Genomic DNA, 26,099 nt, shown 5'->3' with positions numbered 1-26,099 from the left:
CTACTGTAAAGAGCAGCGTGAGCATTCTTCAGAATTTCTCATATTGTGTTCTATTGAAGAAAGAAAGTCAAAGGTTTAATTTGAACCCTTTAAATGATGGTATGATTTAAGGGCTTGTGTTGTCAGTGTGTGTTGACATCTTGTCCCATCCTGAAACACATGCGTCATCCCATCTTCTGAAATCAATGGTAACACACATCATGACAGGCTTAAGCGCTTAATCCCAGTTCGACAACGCGAATCAACACAACTCTACATTAGTCAGTAACTGTGCTGAAAGTTCATAACTGGACGACATGTGATGCACATAATGCATGAAACACCGCAGCCTACCTGCGGCAAACGCGACGCGACGCGACGCGTTCTCTTCACCGACGCTGCTCGCTGCAGTCCACCGTGTCACATTTATACCTCACTAAATAAAACCTACACTGAGATAGGGTGAATGTTTGAAGACTTAGAGCTGAATCACCGATGCTCGGATGAACGGACATTTCTCCGGTCCGGCCGGGACTCCTGGAGATCACGTGACCGCGCTGCCCTGTGTGTGTGTGATGAAGCGCGTGCTGCTGATGCGCGTTACCGTGAACATCCCATATCGGAATCACCCCTCTTCATACACACACATGCACTTGTGCAACATTAATATTTACCTACAAGACCATTTTTCATATTTAACATTTAAAATGCATTGTACATTGCTGGTGATCTTCACTGTAGCTGCACATTGTACGCTCATTCTAGAGAAAGGTTCCGCCTCTTTTTGATATTCAATGAGGACGCATTTATTCTAAAATAGTCAGACTCAGCAACAATAATAATTTACACACATGATCATTTGAAATATTACAATGTAACTTGTTTTTTTCTGTAAAGTTCTTTTTATCCGATTTTTTTAGTGAGTTGTATTTGGGTATAATACACCACCTAAGGGCACTTAATTTTACATTTTTAACTTTCAAATTAGCCTGACAAAATAAACTGTTAATACATGAGTAAAATCATAAACATCCATCTGTAACCCTGTATTTTTAAAAACTTTTTTAAACGTCATTAAACAGAATCTTTTCTTCTCTATTGTGCTGTATATCCGAGTGAAACGCTTTTGGAACAGAAACAAATGTGGGCGGGGCTTGAGTGTCTGGGGAATTGATTGGATGGTTGTGGTTTGCTATTGGTGGATCTCATGTGAGTGACAGGTTCCTCTGCCCTCCTCTTCAGAGAAGAGATGCTGCAAGAGGAAGTTATTTTGATTCAAGATTACCAGGAACATGAATTTAACACAATAATGATGTGCACCGATGAATCCCTGTAATATTCCATAAAAAACAAAACAATTTTGAGAATTGATTCATGGTGACTCAAATCAGGACCTCAAGTTTTGTTGGATTTCAGTTTCAGCTCTCTCCAGAGATGCTTTTCCTTCTGCAAGTCTCCCTCATCTCCACTCATGATCTCTGGAGTGGTTCTTGTAACCTCTCTGACCATGGCCCGTCTTCCTCGATTGCTCAGTTTAACCGGATGGCCTGCTTTAGAAAGTGTCCTGCTCATTCTAATCCCTACATAGGAAAGCAAAACTGTGAAGAAAATAAGCAATTAACCTGCGGGAGCTGTGTAAATGTTTACTTAATATTAATAACATTATATTATATTAATAACATTATATTATATTAATAAAGATATATTTCTAAGAAATCTGTCCAATAAGCACAGAGAAACAGTTGTCAAGTAGCAGAAGTCGGCAGAATTTGTTTGAAAGACTGAGATAAGGCTGATGCTGATGGAGACCTAGACGGAACTGACGAGACCGGGCGACACAAATGTCCTGAGACCAAGGCGGAGCCGTGGTGATGAGCGGCCGAGGTGAAGTCAAGGTGCAGGTGGAGCTGAGGGGGCAAGGAGCCATGGTGGAGCCGGACGGATGACGGTCTCAGGTGGAGCTGAGGGGGCAAGGAGCCACGGTGGAGCCGAACGGATGACGGTATCAGGTGGAGCTGAGTGGGCAAGGAGCCACGGTGGAGCCGGACGGACAACGGTCTCAGGTGGAGCTGAAGGGGCAAGGAGCAACGGTGGAGCCGGACGGACGACGGTCTCAGGTGGAGCTGAGGGGGCAAGGAGCCACGGTGGAGCCAGACGGACGACGGTATCAGGTGGAGCTGAGGGGGCAAGGAGCCACGGTGGAGTCAGACGGACGACGGTATCAGGTGGAGCTGAGGGGGCAAGGAGCCACGGTGGAGCCAGACGGATGACGGTATCAGGTGGAGCTGAGGGGGCAAGGAGCCACGGTGGAGCCGGACGGACGACAGTATCAGGTGGAGCTGAGGGGGCAAGGAGCCACAATGGAGCCGAACGGACGACAGTATCAGGTGGAGCTGAGGGGGCAAGGAGCCACGGTGGAGCCGAACGGACGACAGTATCAGGTGTAGCTGAGGGGGCAAGGAGCCACGGTGGAGCCGAACGGACGACAGTATCAGGTGGAGCTGAGGGGGCAAGGAGCCACGGTGGAGCCGGACGGACGACAGTATCAGGTGTAGCTGAGGGGGCAAGGAGCCACGGTGGAGCCGAACGGACGACAGTATCAGTTGGAGCTGAGGGGGCAAGGAGCCACGGTGGAGCCGAACGGATGACGGTATCAGGTGGAGCTGAGGGGGCAAGGAGCCATGGTGGAGCCGGACGGACGATGGTATCAGGTGGAGCTGAGGGGGCAAGGAGCCACGGTGGAGCCAGACAGACGACGGTCTCAGGTGGAGCTGAGGGGGCAAGGAGCCACGGTGGAGCCGAACGGGCAAGGAGCCACGGTGGAGCCGGACGGACGACGGTCTCAGGTGGAGCTGAGGGGGCAAGGAGCCACGGTGGAGCCGGACAGACGACGGTCTCAGGTGGAGCAATAGGGGGCAAGGAGCCACGCTGGAGCTGAATGGACGACGGTCTCAGGTGGAGCAAGGAGCCACGGTAAACATTAAAAGCTGGATTTTCACCACAGGGGAACTTTAAGAGTGGTTAATACATTTAGGACTATAGGGCTGGGTACAAACGTTAACTAATTTTTCCAGTTAATTGTTTGAACAATTCAGTAACAGTTCTTAAAATCTTGGTGCCAGATGTTCAAAAGCAATCTGATGGGATTTCAGTTTTTTTTTTTTTTCAGTTGTTCAACTTTTTTTTTTTTTGAAATTGGGATTAGATCACAAAATACAATCTTGGTTTTTATCTGGATCAGTGTTGTCCACAACATTTTGATAAGATTAGGATGCATTTGATCCAAACCAAAAGATCATCTGCAGCTGAGAGCTGGCAGTGCATCTGCAAATGATTTTCTGTGATCTGGACTACAGGTTAACTAACTTCTGACTCCAGATGTTGCTCCACTCTCTGCACAATCCACTTAAATACAAAGGGCTCATTTTGTTTTACCTGCAAAAAACACAAACACACAATATGCTGCAAAAATAATTTATTATGACAGCTGACAGGTGAAGGGGAGCTAGTGATTGTGTTCATGAGATGCTCTCAGTGTAGAGTTTGTTGGCGGGAGCATGGGTTGTGTTGCTGGCGAGGACTTGCTTCTGTGACTCTCCTAAAAGCCCCCCGCTGCTGAAGTAAAACGGCACGTGAGAGATTCGCCCGTCAGACCAGCACTACCACAGAGAGAGAGAGAGAGAGAGAGAAACAGCATCAGTTCAGCTGAATCCAGGTCTACCTATAAGAATAGACACGCAGATCAGAAGAGCTTCAGTTTCGCTCTCCGTACAATTTGGCACATGTGTGTATAGGGTTAGGATTCGAAACCTGCTGCTCCTCATTAATGCTAGTCAAACAATAAAAGACAGAATATCAATCACCGCTTCCGACTGAATGACTTTCGTAGCTTTAATAAGGATTTATCTACACTTTAATTTACTTGAAAAGAAAACTATGCAGTGTTATTTTACATTTGATTTCAATTTCTGTACCTGAACTTTGTTCTTTTGGGTTTGTTTGAGCGTTTGTTAATTTGGTAATTACACTGATTTACCACATTTAAAGGGTTAGTTTACCCAAAAATAAAACATTCAGTCATTACACACCCTCATATGTTTTCAAACCCGTAAGGAGTTTGTTTTCAAATCTCCAGCACGTTCACACAACGGCGTCTGCTCTTGCGCCTGCACAACACATCTGGCGAATGCGTGTTGGAGAATAATATTTTGTAAATAGAGTGGTAAATCATGTTTTTTTGCTTAAACAAACCACCCTCTTTGGAATGAAAAAAGGGTGAGTAATTAATGACAGAGTTTTCTTGTAATTTGTGAAAGAGGCTTCTGTGAGGAACGAAGACAGCAGCGCTCGATCATGGACTGATCCCACCAGATCGCAGGGACAGTTTCCTCTGGATGAGTGTATATCTGGCACCGCTGAGACTCACCACAGTAAGCAGCGCGCCGTGCTGGAAGTGCGGGTGGAACTGCATGAATCTGGGTTCTGCTCCAGCCTCTCCCATCACAAAACCACTGAACCACACAAACACACATGCAGAGATTAACATCCGGCTCAGAACGTGTGTTCTGGACTCACAGGAATATGATACTTCATCATGATCATTAGCTAAACCCTAATATTTATTTTGCTCTATCAGGTGGAAAAAAGACAAATCAGATTTAAACTCAAGCCACTGTATCAAATGTGAAAAAATGCTCAAAATTATTGACTGTGATACACATCACTATACATGAAACAAATATAAAAATAAAAAAAACAATGTATCACAATATCATAACTAAAATGTTAGTAAGTAAAAGCAACTCTGACCAGAGATGTGCAACGAGTAATTTCTAGTGATGCGCAATATATCAGACACCATATCGGCCGATATATGATCATTTTTAATGTTATCGTTATCGGCCTGATAAGAAAATTGGTATGATACATTAAAGATGATAAATAATGTATTATTTCCTTCAGCTGAGACACTTCAGATGCGCACTCTTCAACATGATGGATCTGAGCTGCTAAAAATATGAGTGGAATCACTTCAAAAAAGGATAATACAGTCAAGTGCACAGCAAGTCTGTCATATCGGCTACATAAAATTATAATGAGAACATTATATTTGAGTGCTTGGGACATTACCTTTAATGGTGAGACTTTTGTTTTTATAAATCAGGCTCTCAAAAATTATAGAGAAATTTGAATTTAGATTTATCAGCCAAAATATCGGTTATTTGCTTTCAAATATAAAGAATTATCGGTATCAGCCAGAGTGTTCACATCGGTGTATCGCTAGTAATGTGTGTAGTTGTGTTCCTCAGAGTTTGCCGTGTCTCATACGCACCAGGGCAGCAGCTCGAAGACAGGAACGGAGCGTGTTTTAAACACGGCTATCACTGACGGGTGATTATCGGCCACAGAACCGCCTGCACAGCACATCAAGAACAACACAGCTGTTTTAAAGACACTTATGAAAACAGGAGAGCAGTTTTCCATTATCTTTTATTATTATTATTATTATTCATAGGGGGACAAAGCTATGAAGAGGTTCTGTTGAAGAATGATAAACATTTAAACAACTTTTGACCAGCAAAAAACAAAATCATGTGGTTCAATGTGCAGAAAAAACCCAAAGGCCGGTTTCCACCAAGGACAATAACTATACATAAATATTATAAAAACTATAAAAAATAAAAAATTACAGCCTTTGAAACCAAGGTGGCGTTTTCGTTGAGCCCTTGACACCTCTAATGAGCATTATTTAAACTGTTCCTCCGTGAGAAATATCTTGGACTCATTTAAATCGGGATCATCCACTGTAAGTAAATTTGTACGATGTGTGCATGTCGAAGGCTTCTTTTTGATTTGAACTACAAGAGTTATTGCAGATGAAATATAACACCGATAGCATCAGATTAAATCATTTGCTACTCATCATCATTATCAGTTCCCTGACCTTACAACATGAATGAATGTTTTACAGAGTTTAAGCTAGACAGACAGCATCATAAACAGCTTCCTAAAATAACTGTCCAGTTGAGGTTGGTCAAGCCAGTTCACCCGAGTTCAGCTGTATGTTTTCAGGTGTTAGAGATGTTTGTGGATACAGTAGAGCTGTATTTTACCTTTCAGAAGCACAGCAAGTCTCTCTCCTCTCGGATCCCATGAAAGCGAGCACACTTCTCCCCCAACACTGGCAAACACAAACACACACACACACACAACACCTGCTGAGTTTCAGTTGCTCAGTGTTTCTACAGCCCTCATTGCTCTGCATTCGCTCTTCTCAATGCAGTTCACCTGAACCACTCTGTAAACAGGTTTGCATGTAAGGAGTGCAAGTCTTACGTGAGTTCTCCATCAGGTCCAGGAAAGCTGGTCTCGGAGAGGTCGGCCACCACTGTGGCGGCTTTAGGACCACCTGAATCACCGCCGGAGAAAACACCACACTCTCAGATCATGATCGTTCATGCTAACATCACGTTTTCAAAGCCTTAACGGGGCGGGTAAAACACGATTTCACTTTTCTAACTTTAGCTAGTGTGTAATGTTTCCCCGGGTCCGATTGACGCCATCGTTTATAATACACCAAAGCACAAACTACCGGTAAAGGTAAGGGTGGTGACGTTTCCGGAAAACATGTACTGGGCGGTTAGCGAATCACAACACACTGGGCCAGCTAACCAACCTGAGCCCATTGCGTAGTTTTGAGGGAATGACTTCATAGATCCCAGAAACCATCAGACCGTTTTTACAAGGAGGGGCAGAGCAGTGTAGAATAAAGGTAAAATATTGAAAAAATACCGCAATTTTTAAAAAATGAAGCATGAACACGTTACAGTGCACCCCACAAACACGATCAAGCCTTCGGAAAAATGTGTTTTACCACCCCTTTAATAATCTCCTAAACTTCTTGATATGACATAGTAAGTGTAATCAGTAGGGATGCATGATATATCGGCCACCACAGCAACCTGATTCTTGAACATTTAGTCAACTTAATTTCAAAAACATTAATTCAATCCGCCTAATATGTTTAAAACTGAAGCTAACTGAATCCATTTGTGTTCAAACTACATGAATCATTCTAGTTGACATCACTAACTGGGCAGTGGGTCTGTAGTTTTCTCAGCATGCTTTGCAAGGGAACTGCATTAGGAGAGTAAATGTTATCTTATGTGTTTTTCAGTGAAGGGAAAGACATTCAGTGTTTAATGTTCAGTCGTGTTCCTGTAATATTTAGTTGCTTCACTTAGTAATAATCACACTAAATCCAGTACTCGCACTTGTCTCTTCTTATTTGTACATTATATACTGTACATTCCATATAATGAATGAAACTACAAAAATAAGTTTGTTCAATGAGTTTAAATTAAAGAAAGCTTTTCCACACAGTTAGTTTAGGTCAGTACAATATAAATTAAACTAGTTTATTTAATCAAATAATGTTTAGTTGAGCCTTCCCGTTCCTCTTTCACATTAGTGGTTAGTCAGGAGACGATGTGCTGATGTTCATACCTGTGAGGTCAGAGAAGGTGAGCGCGTATACGAGCCTCTCTCCCTGAATGCTCAACAGCAGGCAGCCTCCGTCGGGACTCCAGCAGGCCGACTGACACACACACACACACACACGCTGAGTGAATGAGCCAGGGATCCTTAACAGTCAATCACTCTTCCTGGCAGGTGTGATGATGTTTACACTAGTTAGAGGAGTTCCCTTTCAATCGGTCACGTTACGTCGACATGCTGATGTAATTGGGATCACTTCAGGGAGCCCTATCATCTTCGAGTACCTACAGAACGAGCCAATGAACATTGGCGTGCATGAATCACGTCATGTGCGGGTATAAACACGGAAGCAAACACACGCACCATTGTCTTTCGTGCTCCCAAGAGGCTTCCGCACACTGTGTTGCACCACACTCTCAGACCCCATTTCGGGCCGCTATGCCGTCAGAATCGGAGCCCTGCCCCACCGCGGGAGCTGCTCCCTACAGCCGATATGAAGACCGGCTTCAACAGCCCGTACTTTATTGTACACAAGAAAGGCGGTGGGTTCCGAACAATCTTGGACCTGCTTGTCCTGAAGCGGTCCCTTCATGTCTGACGTTTAAGATGCTTACGCAGAAACGCATTTTCAAGTGCATCAGTCCCCAAGATAGGTTTGCAGCGATTGACCTAATGAGACCACCCTTTGAGCCTTTGCAAATCAGCAGAGTTAAAAATCATGTCCTGTAAAACAGTACTCCTGGTAGCATTGGCCTCCATCAAGAGGGTAGGGGACCTGTATGCATTTTCTGTGGATGAATCGTGCCTAGAATTCGGGCCGGCTAACTCACACGTGATCCTGAGACCCCAGCCCCGTTTTTCTCTGCCCCGTTCGCGCTATGCGCCTATACGTGGACAGAAAGCAAAGTCTCAGACCAGCTCTTCTTCTGTTATGGAGGCCCGGCTTCTGGCGTGTCGAGCCGATTTATCTTCCAGTGTGCTCGCTGTCAACCAGCTAGTAACACCAAAGTCTCCCTGCTCTAGGTGTCGGCTTGCCTCCACTCACCTCCACACGGAGGGGATACGTGCGCTTTTTGCTCCAGTCGAGTTCCCCACTTAGGCGAACCCTGTGGAGTTTCTCTGCACCCCTTCAGCAGTCGGACGTAGCGGAGCGTCTGGCGCCAGGCCATGGTGCATGTCATGCTGCTCGTATTCTTGCGTAACTTGTGCTAAGCTGGGTTCTATATGTTGTGATCCCTGCGGTGATTCCATATGTGTATTCTTCCACAATCAGCTCCCTGCAGTGAGCCCGTGTCTTTCCCTTGGCAGAGTTTGTTCTGCCGTCACTGCCTGGTGTAGTCTCCTTCTCAGGCTGGAACCACCCCAGTGACATTCCATATGTTGTACTGCCCCCTCGGCCAGTCCATACATGTATTCTCCACGTTACCTCCCTTCGAGCAGGATGTGGCTCCGAAGCGTCCCTCTCCCCTGTATGGGTTATACGGAACAGCAGTTCGAACTCCCACTATGCAAGTATTCCACCCCAGTCAGTAGGGGGTCTGAGAGTCTTGCTTATGGCGCTGGATCTTGCTGCAACCGTGGCGTTTTCCATAGGGATCCCAATTACGCCGGCACGTCGACGTGATCTCGAACGTGATCGACTGAAAGATAACATCTCGGTTACGTATGTAACCGTCATTCCCTGAAGGAGGGAACGGCAGACGCAACGTCCCGTCGCCACGGTTGGTAACCATCGCCACGATCTCGGCTCCTCAGCGAAAAACAAAAGTTCCATATTTATAACCGCGTGGCGGGGCGCATGACGCGATTCACGCACTCCAACGTTCTTTGGCTCATGCTGTAGATACTCGAAGATGATAGGCCTTCCTGAAATGATCCCAATTAGGTCGGGATGTCAACGCAACTTCTCCCGTTTCCTCCTTCAGAGAACGAGGGTTACATACGTAACCGAGACGTTTTCTTACCTGACAACTGCCTTTCAGACACGGCCATCTCTCACAGGTCCACATGCGCGTCTCCCAAACCCTACAACACAAAGAACACAACCTATAGTTAACGGTTCATGTGTAATGTTACTCTCTGGCCATCTGAGCTGTCGGTTGGATAACAGATAACAGTGAGGATTTTTCAGTAGTACTTAGGGTTGGGTATCGTTTGAATTTTAACTAATCCGATTTTGCCTCTGCTTATCGATTCCGATTCCTATCGATTCCTAATATCAATTCCAATAAGGTAAAAAAAAGAGAAAAAAAAGTAGATATTCACATTTAGTCTTATTGCTAAATGTTTAATTGTAACAAAAATCAACAGGCTAAAGAACACTTACACAAGGAACGTTTGCCTGTGGTTTAAAATACCATAGTAAAACAACTAACCCAACTAATATAAATGTCAAGCATTTATAGTGATCAGCAGGCAAACATGAGGGCAGAATCCCTTCATCACAACTTGAGTCCCCTTTCTTCAGCCTTGATGAAAAGGACAGGACTCTTAAACTCACACCTCCTTAAGAAGTTCCACAGACAAGGAACTAAGTGGGCTAGGAGCTAAACCTGCAAACACAATTGCTAGGTACCATTGGTGGAAGGGAAGAATGATGACATTAGCATGCCAATGATCATAGACTGATCCCCTCACCATTTGCCCATTGTTCACCCGAGTCCCTCAGTCCTGAGACCAAGGTGTGAATGACCACAGACTCTCAGACTCACCAAACCAGTTTTGTGGCTTGAAGCCAAGATTTTCTACACACAATGGAGCAAATCTTGTCCAGTTCTATTAACAGAACTGTATATACTTAATGAGTTATGTTTGTGTACATGCAAAATATACAAACTTATCTATTAAGGGATACATGGTACATTCATATTCATAGTTACCAATTCATAGGTAAAAGTTCAACACAACCTTGATGATGTTTGGACTGTTTTCAGCATAATACCTAGGTTAATCTGAAATTGGTTAGGAAAGTGAATTATGCATAGGAAAAACCTTAAGGACATTGTTCTAAACATGAACTTTAAGCTATGCAAATGAACCTCCTGCAAAAGAGAGGCTATACACTGGCCACTTCTGACAGCATCAGCCAATCAAAACACTGGATCTGAAAGATGCCAATTTGCATTTCCCCCTACTCAAGAGAGATATTTCAACCCACATTCAACCTCTCCAGAAGGTGTTTACTTGTCTTCAAAAGGCTGGTTTGTCGCTTAACTTGAAGAAATGCAATTTCATCAAGCCATCACTGACATTTCTAGGTCATGCCATCTCTGCAGATGGAGTTAAGACAGATCTGGTCTGACAAATATCAGCTGTCCAATCATTCCCGGTACCTGCATCGGTCAAAGAGGTCCAAAGATTTCTGGGTCTGTCAGGTTGGTACCATAGGTTTATTGATAATTTTTCTAAGAAAGCTGCTCCACTTCATGCTCTAAAGAAAAAAGGGGCAAAATGGATATGGTCTGAAGATTGCCAACGAGCCTTTGAGACGATCAAACAAGATCTCATTAGTGCTCCGGTTCTAATCTCACCTGATGTAAACCGGGCTTTTAAAGTTCAGACAGACGCCAGTGAGAATGAGTTGGGGGCAGTTTTATCTCAAGAAGAAGGACAAGAAAGAGTGGTGGCATATGCATCTCGGCTTTTGAAGGGAGCGGAGAGAGCCTACTCTACATCAGAAAAAGAGTGCCTAGCAGTCGTGTGGGCTGTAGAAAAATGGAGACATTACCTGGAGGGCAAACCTTTTCAGGTGGTAACAGATCATGCTGCATTGGTTTATTGAGAATTTAGGATTTTTTTTGTGTGGGTTAAAAAGTTACAAAATTACGTAATTTTGTAACTTTTCTCTCTTTGTTTTTGATTTAGCTACTAATCAGGGTTCATCACAAAGATCAAAAAACTGTTTAATGCACTTAAGCAAACATTTTACCTTTTGATTTTTTTAGGTTTTATTCCCCCAATGCTGGCGCTTTCTAATAATTATTCAAAGGAAAGACTAAAAAAAAATCAATCATTGTCTTTCATTTCCCACACAAAAAACCCCCAAATATTCTTATGGTTCTTATCTGAGATTTAGTTCTGTCCCGTGAAAAAAAGAAGTTACGTAACTTGATGAAAACATTGAGTGCGTTGAAATTTGCTGCTATGAGAAAAACATTTGAGTGCGTTGAAATACTTCTCTCTTCTTTAGCATTGTCCATTTCGCCGGAGACCACCAACAAAAACAAATCCACTCCACACCAGTATCCTTTTTAGCCCATCCTAACTTACTTGCGTCACAATTCACCCTAAGGCGTGAGTAAATTATCAGTTCTTACATTGAGCTTAAAACCCCAAGGTTTCTCAATGAGTCACTTTTTTGAGGTAGCCATCAAGAAGCATAAGCTCCCACTACCCAAACTGACTTTGAGGTTGAGACAAAGAGTTGTTCTAGTTCTGTGTCCCAGTTCCAGTTCTGAGTTCGGATTCCAGTTCAGGGTTCCAGTTCTGATGTCCAGCTCCAGTTCCAGGTTCCAGTCCCAAGAGTTTATAGTGCCAAGATGCGCTAAGCTGAAGGAGCAAGCTGTTTCTCTCTCCCTCTTGAAAGAGAGAAACAAAGAAGTTCTGCAAGAAGTGAAGTTTGGGGAGTTTGGAAATAGCAACCGGATCAACGAGCATAAGCTCAGCGCCCCCATTTTTAAGATCTTCTGCACTAACTTCAGAATCTCTTTAGAGATTCTCCAGATCTGCCTGTTCCAGATTCCCCGGATCTTTTGCACCAACTTCAGAATATTCTCTTCATGGATCTTTCATCTGCACGTTCCAGATTATGAGGATCATCATCTGCACAGATGTTAGAACCTTCAACTTCAAGGCTCCTTCATCAGCGTGCTCCAGAATAAAGACCTTCTCTGTGCTCCAGGAGTTCAACATTCACAAGTACCTCGTGTTCAAAGGCTGTGCAACAGATTCCAACTTTTTCTCCACTCCAACGCGGCCAAGCTCAGCAAGCGGAAGACGTCACCGCTCAGACTCAGCACATCACCAGGCGGAGCATAAATATCACTTTACCAAACCTCTTTCCAGAGACCTTAGCATTAGTGTATATTGTTAGCATATGAGTATCTAATTTACATTCGATTTTGCATAACTAATGTCTGTTAACAAATAATCTCTCGATTTATCTGTTGAATTCAGAATAAGGTTTAACCTATTACTTTCAGAGGAACTACAGTTTATCTTTCCATAACATAACGTGTAACTGCCATAGTAACATCCAACTCAGTCACTTACATTTATCAATCTTTTCGCACTTAATACATTAAGTAGTTGTTAGTTACTCGTCTAACCTTTTGTTAATAAAATCCTTTTATTACAATTGTGTCTTCCTTGTGTTGACAATACAGTAAGAGGATCTACAAGTTAACGATATCTCACAAATCCTTCAGATTGGTCAGATGACAAACTTCCTCCAATTCATATAATTCAAATTCAGCCAACAATCGTGTGACATATTGTGTGTGTGTGTGACCAAAAACTCAACATTAATACTGAATATTAATATTAATATTTAAGAACATAAATCACTACACATTATTAAAGACAAGGTATTCGGGTACAGAAACAAAATATAAATTACAAATATAGTCAAGTCAAGAACGAGTGAATTTTCTCTTAGTCTTTTGTTGTTCGATTAGTGTTATTATAGAGACGGCAGCAGGAATATAAGCTGCTGTCACTTTAAGAGCTGCACAGATCCAATATACGGATATACATCTGTGAAAAACTCAGAAAACAGAGTCATCTTACGCATGAATTGTTTAAAGTCATATTAAAATGTACACAAAGAAATCGATAAGAGGAATCGACATTTTGATGTTATAACAAGCGTCCGATTCCAGACCTCAAGTATTCGATTCCCAACCCTAGTTGTCCTACAGCACACTGTCAGTGTATATTGTCTCTGTGATAGAGCGATATATTGGTCCTGTAAGCCAGTGGTCAGCTGTGTGTGTGTGTGTGTGTGTGCATACAGCACCTGAAGAGAGCTGACGGTGTGTGTGTGTGTGTGTGTGTGTATGTATATACAAGGCACCTGAAGAGAGCTGACGATGTGTGTGTACGGCACCTGAAGAGAGTTGACGGTGTGTGTGTGTGTACGGCACCTGAAGAGAGCTGGTGTATGTGTGTGTGTATACACGGCACCTGAAGAGAGCTGACGGTGTGTGTGTGTGTGTGTGTGTGTGTACGGCACCTGAAGAGAGCTGACGGTGTGTGTGTGTGTGTGTACGGCACCTGAAGAGGGCTGACGGTGTGTCTGTGTGTGTGTGTACGGCACCTGAAGAGGGCTGACGGTGTGTGTGTGTGTGTGTACGGCACCTGAAGAGGGCTGACGGTGTGTCTGTCTGTGTGTGTACGGCACCTGAAGAGGGCTGACGGTGTGTCTGTGTGTGTGTGTACGGCACCTGAAGAGGGCTGACGGTGTGTCTGTGTGTGTACGGCACCTGAAGAGGGCTGACGGTGTGTCTGTGTGTGTGTGTGTGTACGGCACCTGAAGAGGGCTGACGGTGTGTCTGTGTGTGTGTGTACGGCACCTGAAGAGAGCTGACGGTGTGTGTGTGTGTGTGTACGGCACCTGAAGAGGGCTGACGGTGTGTCTGTGTGTGTGTGTACGGCACCTGAAGAGGGCTGACGGTGTGTCTGTGTGTGTACGGCACCTGAAGAGGGCTGACGGTGTGTCTGTGTGTGTGTGTACGGCACCTGAAGAGAGCTGACGGTGTGTCTGTGTGTGTGTGTACGGCACCTGAAGAGGGCTGACGGTGTGTCTGTGTGTGTACGGCACCTGAAGAGGGCTGACGGTGTGTCTGTGTGTGTGTGTACGGTACCTGAAGAGAGCTGACGGTGTGTGTGTGTGTGTGTACGGCACCTGAAGAGGGCTGACGGTGTGTGTGTGTGTACGGCACCTGAAGAGAGCTGACGGTGTGTGTGTGTGTGTACGGCACCTGAAGAGGGCTGACGGTGTGTGTGTGTGTACGGCACCTGAAGAGAGCTGACGGTGTGTGTGTGTGTGTACGGCACCTGAAGAGGGCTGACGGTGTGTCTGTGTGTGTGTGTACGGCACCTGAAGAGAGCTGATGGTGTGGCGGCCAGCAGGCGGCTGCCGTCGGGAGACCAGGACAGGTACGTGACGCCACCACCACCCACTCGCTGCAGAGGAACACAGCTCTCGGCCGCCACGTCCCACACCTGCACAACACACACACAACACATGCTCAACACTCACACCGCAATACAGCCAACACAATACCCACAACACGAATGTTCGGCATGAAATCTGGGTCAGAATTGTTTTGATACACCTAAGGAAGGGAAAGAGTTGGGGGGAGACATCGCAGTGTTATAGTGTTATGACTGAATTACACACGCTACAGCCTCACAGAGATCTGTTCAAGCCTCACCATCATGGCGGTGTCGACCGGAGACGCAGACACCAGCAGAGAGCCGGTGGGGGACCAGGCCATGGATGTGATGGGGGAATGCCCCGGATGAGACAGGACCTGCGCACAGCCGGACGACGGCCTGAGGGAGACACACTCGATCAACGCTCATGCCTACTTTCTGTTCTGGTGCCGCTCATATAAACACCGAGATGGTGTTTGCAGCTTGCAGAGCTTTACATTCAATACACTTTATTGTCCCTGATTGGAAAATTTGTCTTGGACTCTGGTGTCTAAATACACGCGCACAGACCAAAAACATCCATAAACCAATCATTTTCATAGCCATCTTTACCAAGCAGGAAGTTTAGCTTTGGACTGAGCTGTGATGTTGCCAAACCATACAATATATCCATAATATATTATACTTTCAGCAAGGCAGTCAGTTATCAATAAACACCCAGGTATTTATAAGAACACACTTGGTTAATGGGCATCTTATTCTCGGTTCCCTATTGACCTCAGATCAAAAGAAAATTCCTCTATTTTTTAACATTTATAATTCGATGATTAAGGTCACACCACTTCACAACATTTTCTACCGCTGAATGATACACAAAAAAATGTGTATTATCATAAAAGAGGCTAAGCAAAGCGGTATCATGGGAATATTTTATGATGTGGTTACTAGAACCCGAACTTGTACACAGAACTAGGTATAGAGTGTAAAGAGAGTCGGGAAACTAACGAATACATATACACTGATACAGTATGTTTAACCTTAACCTAACGAGGCACAGCCGGATGAAGACCAGATGCGGTACCTGGTGGAGCAGTGGTGTGTGTGTGTGTGTGTGTGTGTGCGAGATGTGGTACCTGGTGGAGCAGTGGTGTGTGTGTGTGTGAGAGAGAGATGCGGTACCTGGTGGAGCAGTGGTGTGTGTGTGTGTGTGTGTGTGTGTGTGTGTGTGTGTGTGTGTGAGAGAGATGCGGTACCTTGTGGAGCAGTTGTGTGTGTGTGTGTGTGTGTGTGTGAGAGAGAGATGCGGTACCTGGTGGAGCAGTGGTGTGTGTGTGTGTGTGTGTGAGAGAGAGATGTGGTACCTGGTGGAGCAGTGGTGTGTGTGTGTGTGAGAGAGAGATGCGGTACCTGGTGGAGCAGTGGTGTGTGTGTGTGTGTGTGTGTGTGTGTGTGTGTGTGTGAGAGAGATGCGGTACCTGGTGGAGCAGTGGTGTGTGTGTGTGTGAGAGAGAGATGCGGTACCTGGTGGAGCAGTGGTGTGTGTGTGTGTGTGTGTGTGAGAGAGAGATGTGGTACCTGGTGGAGCAGTTGTGTGTGTGTGTGTGTGTGTGTGTGTGTGTGTGAGAGAGAGATGCGGTACCTGGTGGAGCAGTGGTGTGTGTGTGTGTGTGATAGAGAGATGTGGTACCTGGTGGAGCAGTGGTGTGTGTGTGTGTGTGTGAGAGAGAGATGCGGTACCTGGTGGAGCAGTGGTGTGTGTGTGTGTGTGTGTGAGAGAGAGATGCGGTACCTGGTGGAGCAGTTGTGTGTGTGTGTGTGTGTGTGTGTGTGTGAGAGAGAGATGCGGTACCTGGTGGAGCAGTGGTGTGTGTGTGTGTGTGAGAGAGAGATGTGGTACCTGGTGGAGCAGTGGTGTGTGTGTGTGTGTGTGTGAGAGAGAGATGCGGTACCTGGTGGAGAGAGAGGTGGGCTCCACGTGCCAGATGAGCAGACAGGACTGACAGGCCACAGCGAGAACAGAGCCACACAAAGGCTTCCACTGCAGCGCACACACAGACCTCTGACAGCGGTGCTTCAGCGTCGGGCTCGTCAAGCTGCAGGAACACACACACACACACACTCTCAGGACTGTGGAAACAAACACTTAAACTGCCCATGTTATGCTATTTAGGTTCCTAACGTTGTTTCTGAGTCTCCTACAACAGGTTTACATGCATCTACGGTCAAAAAAACACTAATTTTCTCATAATATCCACTGGGCCATCAATGTCTGAAACTGTTCATTCAAAGATTCAGTCTCTCTAAACTCCGCCTCTCTGAGAGCTGCTCTGCTCTGATTGGTCAGAAACCAAACACTCATTATCATATCTACTTTAAATCTCAGCTCTTGATCACAGTGATACGAACAGTAACGATGGTGTGGGATTCAACGTATCCATCTCAGAAAACAGCGTCTTCTCGACACGAAATACACGAACCGAACTCCTCCAGTCTCAGAGACAACTACAGTGTTTGAGGGCAGGGCAAAGAGACGCTGTGTAGCCAATCAAGACCTAAGGTGGGCATTATGCAAATAAATTACAAACCTACACAGGAAGTGTTCCTACATCAGTAGGAAGTGAGACTGAATTACTGACGACTCGTTACAGTTCAGAATCTCTCTAAATCCATTCATCTGCACTTGATGTTGAAAATATTAGCGTCATATTGTTTATCGGCTGTAAACAACAGTGGATTGTGTTTTAGATAACTATACGGTTCAATAGTAACACAGACAGCAACATGGTGTCGGCCGAGATCTGGGCGGAGACTATGTTGCTGTCTGGGAATTTTAATGGCTGTGTAATATCTATGCTGCAAGCGCTGTGTTTGTGTCCGCTGGAATACCTGTGGGATTTGTAGATCTTGATGGAGTCGTCCAGTAACGCCACAGCGAACTTATCCGTGTGCGGATGCCAAGCAAAGCTCCTCAGAGCGCCGTCAGACCTGAAACACACACACACACAATCGCTGCCTGTGGTTTCTGTATGAAGATCATAAGTGCGTCAGACCAGAGGCTCATAAACATTCTCAGTTCAGCACACATTCATATGCTCGCATTGAGTTTCAACAGAAGGGACCAAATCAGATGACCATTATATCCATCATCACAATGCAATCAGCACTTGATAAGAACTCCAGAGAGATGTGAATGATCATAGGCTGATAAGATGACGTACCAGTCCAGCATCTGTGAGAACTCTGCCACCATCTCGTCGCGGCTCAGCTAGCAAACAGAAGCAGAAAGCAGTGTTTATGAGTGTGTGTGGCGCTGAGGAGGAGGACGGCTCGTACTCACAGTCAGATGAGGGAAAAGAGAGCCGTGTGTTTTAGAGTGTGTGTGTGCGGCGCTGAGGAGACACTGGGCGGCTCGTACTCACGGTCAGATGAGGGAAAAGAGAGCCGTGGAACGAGGACGCCCATCTTAGCAGAGCCAGCAGACAGGCCGAGCCCACCGACAGGCACCTGGGCACTGAAACACACACACACACACATACGTCACACACACACACAGCCACTGCGGAGACATCGTGATTAAGCGACCAGGACTCACCTTCATCAGCACTGCTTGTGATCTCGTCTAAGAGACCGTACAGGCCTGCATCTCGCCTGAGAGAGAGAGAGACACAGAGAGCGAGAGAGAGAGCGAGAGCGCTCACATAAATGTTTTGGCAATACAATGTCATGCCAGTAAAGCTCATTGAATTGAACTGAATTGAGAGTCAGAGAGCGAGAGAATTTATAATAAACACTGCAATATTCCATACAAACAATTGTCAGTTTTGATTTCACAGTGACTTTAAATGTCAGATTGCGAGTGTGAGAAACTGGATCAGTTCTGTTTGATTCAGAAACAAACTTTCGCATTCAAGAATTGTGACCAACTGATCGACTGAAAAGATTAAAATACCAACCAAACCGAACCAAACGTCTCCGGTTAATATTGTAAACACTGTTCCCTGAGAGGCGGGAACGAGACATTGTGTCGACTATGACGCTGCGGGAACTCCCCCCTTCTCCACTTTTGTTAAAATCTTTTAGGCTAACGGCAGCTTGGAACAGCTGGCCAATTGTCGCAAAGTATGCAAATACTGACAGGCTCGCAGACATTAGAAAATGCATGGGCGCGACAATTGCGTCAGAATCATGACTGAACACTTAAACAGTTGATCGAACAGTGAACACTGCGGCTACAACTGTGTCAAACACTAGAACAGTTCTCAATACAAGAGGGAGGAAATTAACTTCTTACCAAAGCACTTGAGATGCCACAGGTGGAACATCCAGCTTGTAAAATCTGGCCAAGGTGTTCTGAAGACCAACCAGCAGCAAAGCATAAATCCTGGACAGACATACCTCTAGACTAGGCCCACGAAGAGGCAACCATCCTTGTCGAATGAGCTCTGATGTTAAGGGAACAATCCTTCCCAAGCATGCAAGCCAGAGCAACAGCATCCACAATCCAGTGAGAAAGTCTCTATTTTGAGACAGTTCACACCTTTCCCTTAGTACAACCACCAAAGCACACGAAAAGCTGGTCCGACTGAAGGAAGGCGGTCGCATGATTCACATAGATCCGCAAAGCCCTGAAGGCAAACAGCAAATTGAGCATCAGCGTCAAGTGAGGACGACGGTTCTGCAGATAAAGCGGGCAGAGAAACAACTTGTGCTTCGAAGGGTGTAGAGTGTTAGTGACGTAGCCCCGTCTCGGCCAGAGATTAACACTGCAGTCGCCGGACCTGAGACAGATATCAACGTCCACGAGAACGCGTGCAAGTCCCCAATGCGCTTAACTAAAGCAAGGGCAAGGAGCAAAGCCTTTTTCATGGAGAGCTCCTTAACAGTTTTTGAAACCAATGGCTCGAAATGCGGTAGAGATTGATCCCTCAAAACTAGAGCTGAATCCCACAACGGAACTGAAGGCACCATGAAGGACAACCTCCTTGCTCCCGAGAATGCGACCACTAGATCATGCCTTCCGATCGATTACCCATAACCGGGGAACGAAACGAAGCAATAGCGGCCACGTATCCCTTCAGCGTGGGTACAAACTCCCGCTATTATCCAGTTTGTGCTCCAGGAAGCTCCAAACAACCGACTCGGGAGAAATCACCAGGTCTACATCAGTACCAGGTCTACATCAGTATCCTGGCACCATTTAAAATCAGTCTCGCGTCAGCTTGACGCTGCAGGAACAGAATCAGTCCCACTGCGCAGAGGTGAAGATCAGGCCGAAGATACCGGACTAAGCCACCAATCACAGAGTAGAACAATAGCCAATAGCGTTGTTCCTCTAGGAGTGCTCACAGCTGATAGGCAGGGACAGACCAATGAGCTGCTCAGCTCAAGTACACCAGAATTTGAATATCAGCTAGAATATCAGGTTACACTGAATACAGGGCAGAATAACAGCATAATCAAATATCAGTATGCATACAAGCACAGCGTCAGCAGCCGAAGCTGCAACAACTGTGCACAGACTCAGTCAGATCAGAATAGCCGGTTGCACTGAATAATACAGGGTAGCATAACAGCAGTAATCACATATCAGTATGTACATAAGCACAGCGTCATCATCCGAAGGGGCAACAACTGAGCAAACACGTAGTCAAGACTCAAGACTAAGAGATAAGGGAGTTTAAATCACCCACCAAAAACACTGTTCTGTGAAGATCAGACGGTTACAAAACATTTAAACCCTAAAGACATACCTTGAGCTTAACCCTAAAGGCTTACCTGACCCATGAGGAGGCGATAGACCTCGACGGGAGAGCTCACACTAGGGGCGGGGTCTTTCATCTTGAATGTGTACTTGTGAAGTGCTCGGTTGATGGGTCTCGGGTCCAGTAACAGACGGAGTCCTTCATCCCCTAGGACACCACGAAATAGCGGCTGAGACTTTCTTCCATTCTCAGAATGGGGCGTTTTGAGTCAAAACTAGTGACGGACCCACGCCTGACGCAGGGCCTTTCTCTTCAACCTGAACTGAAGAGAATACTGTGTTGAATTATCCCCAGCAGCCAAGGTGAAATGCGTGGGATTGCGCTCCACACGTCTAGGAATTGACACTGCGGTCACATTAGTTCTGCGGATGCCATTGCTCTTGGTGATGTTTGTAGACTGGAGCCCTGCGCTGGCGGGGTGGCAGCCCATGGAGGACAGGCTGGCTGCCGATCGGGCACGAGCGTTGTCGTGCACGGCGGGGGATATTGGCACTCTCGCGTTTTTCCATCGGGAGGCCACTATAGGCACAGACTGTGCTGCTCTGGGCAGGGAGACTGACCGTGTTGAGTGGATGAGGAGAAAAAGGCCCTTTGTGTGAAGGGATATGTGCTCTTATTGTGGAGCTCAAAGACACAGCATTCAAACAAACATTGTAATTGTCGCCTACAGGAACAGAGGGGACATGATGCCGAACACGGCGCTTGGGGGCGGGGCCTCCAGCGAACTCTCTCCTCCTCTTGACCGATCCGTCAGGATGACGGCTTCTCCTCTGTCCCTGACGCTTCTTTCCAGGTCTCGTCCACTGCCTGCGGCGAACATCCGGGGGACGCGGCGAACTGGCGAAGAGAGAGTCCTCGAAGAGGGCAGGAACGAGGGATGGGACATCACGTGACTCAGCCTTGGCGAGCTTCTGCGCCTCAGAGAAACGCTCAGTAACTGAAACCAAGCCGTCACCAAAGTGGCCGGAGGGAGTGATTGGAGCATTTAGGAGCGTCTCGCTGTCCCCATCCTTCAGGTCAGCTAGGGTTAACCACAGGTGCCTGTTCAGGACGACAATCAAGCTCATGGAACGGCCAATGGCCTGGGCGGAGCGCTTTGTAATGACCCTATAATCAACACGTGGTTCTCTGAGTAAATGCTAATTATAAATCTGTTTTAGGGAGGGTCATAGGCATCAACATAGGTTTAAAACCAATGAGTTAAAAAAACTGAAACTTAAACACCTTTTGGTTATAGAGTGGCACCCAAACAGGGACTCATTGACATTTATGAAACATTGTTTATTCTAAAAGATGAGGATGAGCAGGGTCAGTGATCATATGAGTAGAATTATCAGTTCATCACATGATCAACTGCTAAATTCAAATGTGCTTTCGCACGTTGGCTGGCGCTGAGCCAGAGACGGAGGGGCTCAGCACGGTCATATATCACAACTATTCAGTGTTTTGAACCTCATAACGTTATTTTACGTTTCAGACATTTAAAATCACATAAATACTAGCAAAACAATGAATTTGAGTTTGTAAAATACACACCGATATCTATGATATCCATTATAATTAGACGCAACATTTTATTTATATCAGATTGTGAAATATCAGATCACATTGTGTAAGTAGCTTTAAAGTTTACTCTATTCTTCTCCCAGTTCACCGGCCACTTACTTTCATGTATTTCGAAAGAAGTGGATGAATTGACGTTTTGTAAATCCAACAGATCCGATTCTCTGAACTGCGGCACAAACTAACATGGCGCCACCCGTCGCGCATACAGCTCAACTAACACGATTGTTATAAAGGTGTTTAAACAACAAAACACATTCACTTGCACATATTTGAGAATCGGTATATCAGATATTTCATGCTATAGCTAATAAATTTGTGAATATTTTTAATAAAAAAGGAAAAAAGACAAAAGCAGATCATTCATTCAGCACTGTTGTGGTGTGTCACGTGGCAAGCAATGACGCGTTACCATGGAAACAATAAAGTGACAGGTTCTAAATAAGGGTTGCCTTAAACTCACGCTGGGGGGTCAGCCAGAATACTTTAAACTTACGTGTGAAGAGGTTAAAGAACAAGAACTAATCAATACATTTAGCGACCGTTACATAGATTCAGAGGAGGAAACTGAAATATTGAGCCTGAGATTGTGCCAGATTCTACTGATATTTTACCACCACCTCCAGAACCTGCGGAAGAACAAGTACAAGAACCACATGCAGCATTGGCAGCACTAATAGGACAACTGACTGCAAGATTTGACATGATGGAAAGTCGTTGTGAGGAATGTGCTCGGAAGATGAATGACTTTGTTACCTTTACGTAAATACGGAATGCACAGCGAATTCCCCTTCGCCTGCAGATGTGTAGGCCTTGTTAGTCAGCTGAGCCGTGAACGTGCACGGCTTGGACTGCAGGCTGAGATCCGTGCCCAGACACGAAAGGACGGGCACAGGTGCACAGCGACGGTCTCTTCGAAAGGACGGTCATGTCCACGTGTGAGAAGATGGCCTTGGTGGCAGCGTGGACGCGCCGATTGGGGCGCAGACCACAACTTCCCCACGTGGCTGGTGGCGACCCGGCTGGAGATGCCAGAATCCAGCTTACTCTAGGTAGGCTCGTACGGAGCGTTACATGTCGAGTCCAGAAAAGGACCCGCGGAATGTGGCGTTTCTGGGTGGGGGAGGGTGAAGCTCAACCCCGTAATAGCATTAGCAAAAGCCCTCCTGGTTCTCAAGAGCGCACCAACAGGTCGGCGCGTGCACACAAAGGCGGGTCGACGGGGTCCGCACAAATCCTGCAAAGGGTAGCCATCGGATGTGAGGAAGAAAAGGTAACTAGTCCTCAGGTGCAACTTCAACGATGACAGCGTGAAGAAAGACATTCTGGCGCACTTATCGCGCTTAGCTGTTCCAAGCTGGCGTTAGCTTATAAGATTTCAACAAAAGTGGAGAAGGGAGGAGTTCCCGCAGCATCAGCTGACGCAATGTTGAGTTACCGCTCTCGGAAGGAAACCCCAATTCATTCATGAATCCAGCCAGGAGAACTGGACTAGGCTTTACAGTGATGAACACAATCTGATGGATCACTGTTGTCTGACACACACACACACACACACTCACCAGGCTCCGGCGCTCCTCATCCACAGCGTGTCCCTCTGGTCCAGGAAGGCAGATTTGCTGCTGCTCTCGGGGCGACTGTGACCCTTCAGAGAGTCTCTGGTGAACTGAGGACTGGGTAGATCTGACCACTTAAAACACACACACACACACACACACACACACACACACACACACACACACACACACACACACATCATGTTATTCATATTCTGGCACAAAAACACTATAAGCTCTCTTTGTGTTATGGCAAAATCATGTGGTCGACGTGTGGACGTGACGTGTGATTGGCTGGAACTGATATTCCAATTTCCAACCTCGGCATTAAAGGGATAGTTCACACATGAAGATTAGCCCATGATTTACTGAAGCCATCCTAGGTGTATCTGACTTTCTTCTTTCAGACGAATACAAACAGAGTTATATAAAAAAATATCCTGGCTCTTCCAAGCTTTATAGAAAGGCTGTATGTCTTTGGAAGTCCATCAAAGCGCATCTATTCATGATTGAAGTGCTCCACGCGTCTCCGGGGGTTAATAAAGGCCTTCTGAAGTGAAGCGATGCGGTTGTGTAAAAAAAATATCCATATTAAAAACTTTTGACTAAAATAACTAGGCAGACGGCCGTACGCAAGTCGACTTACGCCAAAAGAGTAACCAGTGACGCATGTATGGCGTAGATGAGACACAAACAGGGCTGGGCAACCGCGTTCGTCATTACGTTGTGCGTCAAGTTCAAGCCTTACTCTTTTGGCGTAAATCGATGCATACAGCCGTCTGCAAGTTATTTTCGTTTTTTGGGGGGTGAACTATCCCTTTAACAGTCAGTCTCGCACATCCGCCATGTTTGTAGTTTCTTACACCGTTTATCCGTGTTTGTAGTTCTAAACGAATCCTCATCCATGAGGACCATATTAGTTGTTAGAGTGTGTTCATAATCAAGGAGAAGTTATCTTTATATTTGTAGATAATTTAATAAGAAGTTATCTATTTGTATAGGTTGTACAAATTGTTTTTGTTTGTTTGTTCAAAATAAATGTTTGTAGTTCTAATCGAATCCTGACACATGATATTTACTGTCTATTCAACTATAGTGTCCAACATTCAACATGTCAAACGCAGACAGACTGTATGACGTGTGTGAAGTGAACGGTCACCGTGTGTGTGTGTGTGTGTGTGTGTGTGTGAGCACCCGTCCCGCTTTGCGTTACCGCACAGCATTTCCCCCCTTGTCCCGCATTTTCATCAAGCTGTTGGTTTTTGAATATCATATTAAGAAAACGTGGATGTGTTCTTTTGCCTTTTTAAGAAAGCATTTTATTTATTATTTTTGCGGCGTAGTTTTTCACCTGTATTTAACAGCGCTTCGTCAGAAATACAAACACAACAGCCGTTTTTAAAATCCTATCAATGGTTGAAAGCACAGGAGTAAACACGGACACTAGTGGGTTGTGACGCTGTCAATCAAAATGTGGAGCGGTGATTCGTTCCGTGTTTCTGTCAGAAAACAAATGGATAATTCGGTAAATTAAATTTTAAATTTAACAGAATTGATCAACTTGTTGCTGCTGTGGTTGTTTTAATTTACACCCTTTCTAAAAAAATATTAACTTTTTGGTTGAATATTTTCTTAAGACTGTCAATGATCTAAATTCATGTTGGTTTATATTTTATTGGTTCATTATTTATTTTGTTGGATTTAGTTGGACTTGGTCAGAACTGTTTCAGAAACGGTGATCTGCATGATGCCTTTGGGCTCAGCGATGTTGAATTTAAATGTCATGTAAAATAAAGACATGTTATGTTACATTGTGATGTAATGCTGTTTTCTGGAAGGGACTAAAGAACAAATAATTTTTATCAGCTGAAACAGTTTCAGGTTATGTTTTAATGTTGGTGGTAAGTAACACGTCCCACATTGTCCCACACAAACTTATAGCTGCTAATCGTCCCACATTTGGTTTGTTTGATGGTGGTCACCCTACCGTGTGTGTGTGTGTGTGTGTGTGTGTGTGTCACGCGCACCTGTGTGTGGGGCTGTCCGGGCACGAGCTCGTTGTTGTGCTCGCGCAGCGTCAGTCCGGCGGTCACGGGCGCGGGGAACAGGCTGAGTGAACACATCTGCACAAAACACACACATTACACACACATCTGCACAAAACACACACATTACACTCACTTCCGCAGGAGGATCATAGACAGCGCGTCTAGCAAAGCATAATCAGGGTTTAAACATGATCTTTTAGCTTCACTAGTGTGCTGTTGTGTGTTACTCACTTCGCGAAGAGGTAAATATAACGAGTTGTGCCGCAGCTGAACTCGCGCCTCTAGTTTTACGGAAGCCCCGAGGAACCACAACACCACACTGACGAACAACGCGTTTTCATAACAAAAGTCATGTCTAATTTAGAATGATCACTTTCGGTTTTAACCATGGTGTTACTATAGTAGAACTGTATGTTTGTTTGTTCTGTTTTTACTAATATAATGGTTAAAGTCCCCATGAAATCCAAATTTGTGTTATATGCAGGGTTGGAAATGGCTAAGATTTACATGGGGCGCTTTTTTTTTTTTTTTTACTT

The 26,099-nt window shown here is 45.3% G+C and overlaps 2 protein-coding genes across 3 annotated transcripts in view; both read right to left on the bottom strand.

Moving 5' to 3' along the window:
• LOC143746734 (cyclin-dependent kinase 16) overlaps positions 1-693 on the bottom strand; it is a 36,526-nt gene extending 35,833 nt beyond the window's left edge. For both annotated transcript variants that reach the window (XM_077238778.1, XM_077238765.1), the window contains exon 1: positions 334-693. The gene's annotated coding sequence lies outside the window, so the exon portion shown is untranslated. The remainder of the gene's footprint in view (positions 1-333) is intronic.
• A 2,746-nt stretch (positions 694-3,439) lies between these two features.
• On the bottom strand, positions 3,440-25,886 carry aaas (achalasia, adrenocortical insufficiency, alacrimia). The gene is made up of 17 exons (XM_077238684.1): positions 25,795-25,886; positions 25,543-25,638; positions 23,522-23,649; positions 18,227-18,282; positions 18,054-18,145; positions 17,853-17,899; positions 17,521-17,619; positions 16,584-16,727; positions 14,913-15,033; positions 14,576-14,700; positions 9,441-9,501; positions 7,486-7,576; positions 6,316-6,388; positions 6,093-6,160; positions 5,312-5,393; positions 4,406-4,490; positions 3,440-3,638 (listed from the first exon to the last, which is right to left on the bottom strand). Exons 2-17 carry the CDS (start codon positions 25,636-25,638, stop codon positions 3,498-3,500), a joined length of 1,509 nt encoding a protein of 502 aa, XP_077094799.1. The 5' UTR covers positions 25,795-25,886; the 3' UTR covers positions 3,440-3,497.
• Positions 25,887-26,099: the final 213 nt, after the last annotated feature.

Source organism: Siphateles boraxobius, unplaced genomic scaffold (assembly GCF_051911475.1).
Source record: "Siphateles boraxobius isolate OS27281-9 unplaced genomic scaffold, OSU_SipBor_1 100, whole genome shotgun sequence".
Taxonomy (NCBI): domain Eukaryota; kingdom Metazoa; phylum Chordata; class Actinopteri; order Cypriniformes; family Leuciscidae; genus Siphateles; species Siphateles boraxobius.
The sequence above is the reverse complement of the archived record's forward strand: the minus strand, read 5'-3'. Positions and strand labels throughout refer to the sequence as shown.

What these genes read in the sequence shown, in the direction of transcription:
- aaas (XM_077238684.1), bottom strand. Translation starts at nt 25,638, where the DNA reads ATGTGTTCACTCAGCCTGTTCCCCGCGCCCGTGACCGCCGGACTGACG. An exon ending in CCGGACAGCCCCACACACAG is followed by an intron (nt 23,650 to 25,542) that starts GTGCGCGTGACA and finishes GTGTGTTTTAAG; the next exon opens with TGGTCAGATCTACCCAGTCC. An exon ending in CCCACCTCTCTCTCCACCAG is followed by an intron (nt 15,034 to 16,583) that starts GTACCGCATCTC and finishes TGTCTCCCTCAG; the next exon opens with GCCGTCGTCCGGCTGTGCGC.